The sequence below is a fragment of the Papaver somniferum genome, chromosome 1 (assembly GCF_003573695.1).
Source record: "Papaver somniferum cultivar HN1 chromosome 1, ASM357369v1, whole genome shotgun sequence".
NCBI classification, from domain to species: Eukaryota; Viridiplantae; Streptophyta; class Magnoliopsida; order Ranunculales; family Papaveraceae; genus Papaver; species Papaver somniferum.
Genome location: NC_039358.1, coordinates 116,205,630 through 116,209,938, shown reverse-complemented (window position 1 = coordinate 116,209,938; position 4,309 = coordinate 116,205,630). Strand labels below are relative to the sequence as shown.

The window sequence follows — 4,309 nt, the reverse complement described above, 5'->3', positions numbered from 1 at the left end:
GCCGAATTTTGCTTGGCCTGCTGAAAATGATGCGGGGGCTCGTAGATAATTCTAATTTTTTGATTTGATATCCTTTCGTTAGTCCACAAAAACTAGCCATAGGGGACATCCATGCTTGATCACTAACTTCATTCATTGCGTATTAGATATGTTATAAAATAAAGGAAAAATTATTAAAATACTTTTTCTTTTTCTCTTCTTTGTAAAAATATCCCTAAGGGGTATATTTTAAGTGGATAATGGAAATGAACTAATACGTTTTTGGTTAATTTATCTCATCATTTCCCCCGCTTGGTTTCGGTTAATTTTCCATCGGCTCCTTAGAGTGATTCATTTTAATATTTATCGGGAGAGTTGTCTATTCTTATATGCGCACTCGAACTCCACCGTGTAATAGGCGCTAGATAATGGGTGATCATTTCATGTCCACTAGAGACTAGCATTTTCATGGGTCTTTAGGTCTTTGAAAGAAATGCCTAGATACTTATCACACAACAATGCCATTGATTGCACTTTTTTCTGCCGTGTTAAGAACAAAACAAATGAAAATGACTTAGACCTTATGATCACCTGGAAATGGAGACGACCAACTTTGATTGTTACTTTTCTTGGAAACTTGTTAGTGGCTTATTCATTGTTAGCGAGCTCCGTAAGTCTTTGAAAATTCTTCCCTATCACCATAAAAAAGAGGTTCAAAAAGAAATTAAGTAGGAATTCATACTAAATGCACTCAGAATCAGGAAAGTAATATTTTATTTCTTGAAAAATAAGGAGAAAAATGAGAGTTTTCCTTTGACCACTATGCGCATTGGACATTGGCCAATCCATTGTGTCACCTCCGCTAACTCCACAGTGGCCGCCGTATAAGTGACAACTTGGCACTTTTGTCAACTCGGAGTTGCTCTTGAGAATGATAATCAGAATCTCGTATCCTCGTAACATAAAATATGACTATTCAGTCAGAAAGTTTTAAGGAAAGATGGCCCTTCAGCGCCAAAAGTCAATTGTTTCTGAATATCCCTCCATTGACTTGTCTCTAGATTACCAGTGGTGTCAGTACCGTTCAATTCAAAAAGATAGTTCCCGTTTAACTTTCACCAAAATTAAATGGAAAGTGTTTTTCTTCTTCTTTTTTTCAGTATAAATATCCATTGGTCTGTTATAATGAACACACTCAAAATAACTAGGTTTGTTTTCTGCAAAGATGAGTCTTCATAATCTTATTGTTATTGCCTTATCACTGTTACCCACCTTAACATGTGCCCAAATATTGTTTCAGGTATATCACTATCTCAATTCTCAAGACCTTCCGGTCTTTATTTACATTTTAAGTTTTTAACTATCACATTTGTTAGTTCTTTTATTTTTATTTTTGACACATTTATTTGTTAGTTCTTGCTATTATCAATAATTTATTAACAATTTTTATAAATTTGATACCAAAGGGATTCAATTGGGAGTCATCTAATAAGGAAGGAGGCTGGTACAACTTCCTCAAAAACTCTGCACCTAAAGATCTAGCTAGTGCTGGAATTACCCATGTTTGGTTTCCACCTCCTTCACAATCTGTGGCACCCCAAGGTAATGTTACTCTAGACGTAACCTACACAACCGATGACAAAATTCGGTGGATTTTTTTTTAACACATCTCATGCTACTGATGGATTTTGGCAAAAGCTACTATATTACCAACTTCATGTGATATTAAGATATTACTTCTTTTTGAAGGGTATCTGCCTGGACGTTTGTATGATCTCAACTCAAAATATGGAAGTGTGGACGAATTGAAATCATTAATAAAGGCTTTCAAACGTAAAGGAATTAAGCCAGTTGCAGACATAGTTATAAATCATAGAACTGCAGAGAAACAAGACGGCCGTGGAATATGGTGTATATTCGAAGGAGGGACTTCAGATGATAGACTCGACTGGGGACCTTCTTACATTTGCAAAGATGACACCGAGTACTCTGATGGCACAGGCAATCCTGACACAGGTATGGCCTATCCTCCTGCCCCAGATATTGATCATACTAACCCGAGAGTCCAAAGAGAACTATCTGGTTGGATGAATTGGCTCAAGAAAGACATCGGTTTCTCTGGTTGGAATTTCGACTTCGTTAAAGGATATTCACCAAAGTATATAAAGTTATATATGAAGAACACCAAGCCAACCTTTGCTGTTGGAGAATTTTATGATGGAGACCTGAAATTGATAATAGAATGGCTTCGGGCAGTAGGAACTAGTAATATCACTGCCATCGACTTCCCTACTAAATTCATCCTTCAAACTGCGGTGCAAGGGGATTTGTCAAAACTAAAGGGCTCAAATGGAAAACCACCAGGATTGATTGGGTCATTTCCAAGAAAGAGTGTAACGTTCATCGACAATCATAACACAGGGTCTACTCAGAAACAAAACCCATTCCCGTCCGACAAAGTCATCCAGGGTTATGCTTACATTCTCACGCATCCGGGGATACCTTCCATAGTAAGTTCAATTTGCAGTTCAGCTGGTTATGCACTATAATATCTTGAATGTCTAGTGTGGTTAGCAACTGGATTATTTTATATTTGTTGTACAAAAATGATAGTGCTATGAACACTTGTTCCAAGCTAACTGTGGTTTATTTGTGCAGTTCTATGACCACTTCTATGAGTGGGGCATAAAAGAGGAGATAACTAAGTTAAGTGCAGTAAGGTCCAGGAATGGAATCAAACCATCCAGCTCAGTGCGCATTATTGCCGCAGATTCTGATCTTTATTTAGCTGAAATTGGTAAGAAAATAATTACCAAGATTGGCCCAAGGATGAACTTGGGTTCCCTTGTCCCACCAAATTTCAAGGTTGTTGCCTCTGGTAAAGATTATGCCGTGTTTGAAAAAACAAATAAAAGAACAGGGGTACTAATCGATACCAATGCTAACTAAACATCCTTGGTGTTACTACTTAATAATGTATTCAGTCCTAGCAAAAAATAATTAAGTAAATAATGTATCAAACAGAAATATCAAATGAGAAAAGTTAAGTCAAGGCAACAGTTCTTTAGCTAGTTAACTTTCCTTGGTAACTTTTTGTATGGAACAGTTCTTTATCAACTATTTTATGGTTTTGAAAGTAATGTTTAATGCAAAATTGGCCGATGCATAATGTCGTTTTTGATTTCATGTGCAATTTACGACAATACAAATGCAATTCACAAACCATTAGGAACTCTTGCGTGTTAGTCAGCATATAAATGCAGTAGTATACAGTTTCAATGACGCCTTTATAGAATTAAGGTTGAGGTTGTCAACTTGTCATCAGCAAAAAGAAAATAACATGTTGGAAATTTTGAAAAAACGTATGCATTATGTTCGCCGTTATGAAAGGGGGTCCTGCATTATGTTCGCCGTTATGAAAGGCGAACCTGGGGCCGACAACCCTCATGGGTTGTGGTCAACCTAACAGGTCAGGTCGCGGGGTCTAGGGGGCAGCGTCCCGCAGCAGAGTGCGAGACAAAATCTTAGAGAAGTTTTTCGGTTTTAAGTTGGAAAACTAATTGATGCCTCTTGAAGGTGTAGTTTAATGACGAACAAACATCTCCAATAGGCATGAAATACCTATAAGTAGCGATGGATGTTTCTCTTGTAAACACATCAAAATCAATATGTTTTCTTCTTCTCTAATAGCATCATCAGAACCTTATACAATATGTTCTTGGTCGGGTCAAGGAAGTACAATCCTTGAATTCGATTACAGTGTAGGGTCTCATTGAATCCTGAAGGCATAATTCGAGAGACTTGTTGTACTCGCCAAGTTATTTGGGAAAAGTCGAATTATTGTGTAAAAGAATCGAAAAACCCTTGAAGTCAGGAGTATACCATTCTTCTGTTATGTTTTCATCCTCTACTTTTAACCCACTTTTCCAACACAACATACATAAAGTTAACAAAATAATCTAACCCGCACACCGGTGCATATCATGGGTTGCTTACTAATTCACATTAGAATAGAACAATTGAAGATGAAAAGTTTCCTTGCCAGCGTCCAGACAGTTGTTGATATGTGGTACGATTACACCAATAATGATATACCCTTTTAGGGATGAGTTGCCAATGATATTTTGTGTTGGTTGTGATAACAACAATTGTAAATAACTAATAATAATACTTAGCTCAAACCAGCGATTGATGGATGTTTCCGATCAAACAATGAATGTAACATACGATGATCGTGTGAAATATGCTAACCAAAAGATAATATCGCCTACTACTCCTCTAAACAAAGAGGTGTTATAACTTCAATGACGAGTTGCCTTCAATATACAGC

At 36.9% G+C, this 4,309-nt stretch overlaps 1 protein-coding gene across 1 annotated transcript; it reads left to right on the top strand.

The window, feature by feature from the left end:
* Positions 1-1,154: 1,154 nt before the first annotated feature.
* On the top strand, positions 1,155-3,160 carry LOC113297724 (alpha-amylase-like). The gene is made up of 4 exons (XM_026546301.1): positions 1,155-1,279; positions 1,446-1,581; positions 1,729-2,489; positions 2,638-3,160. The coding sequence occupies exons 1-4, from the start codon at positions 1,205-1,207 to the stop codon at positions 2,926-2,928; spliced, it is 1,263 nt and encodes a 420-aa protein (XP_026402086.1). The 5' UTR covers positions 1,155-1,204; the 3' UTR covers positions 2,929-3,160.
* The last annotated feature ends 1,149 nt before the right edge of the window (positions 3,161-4,309 follow it).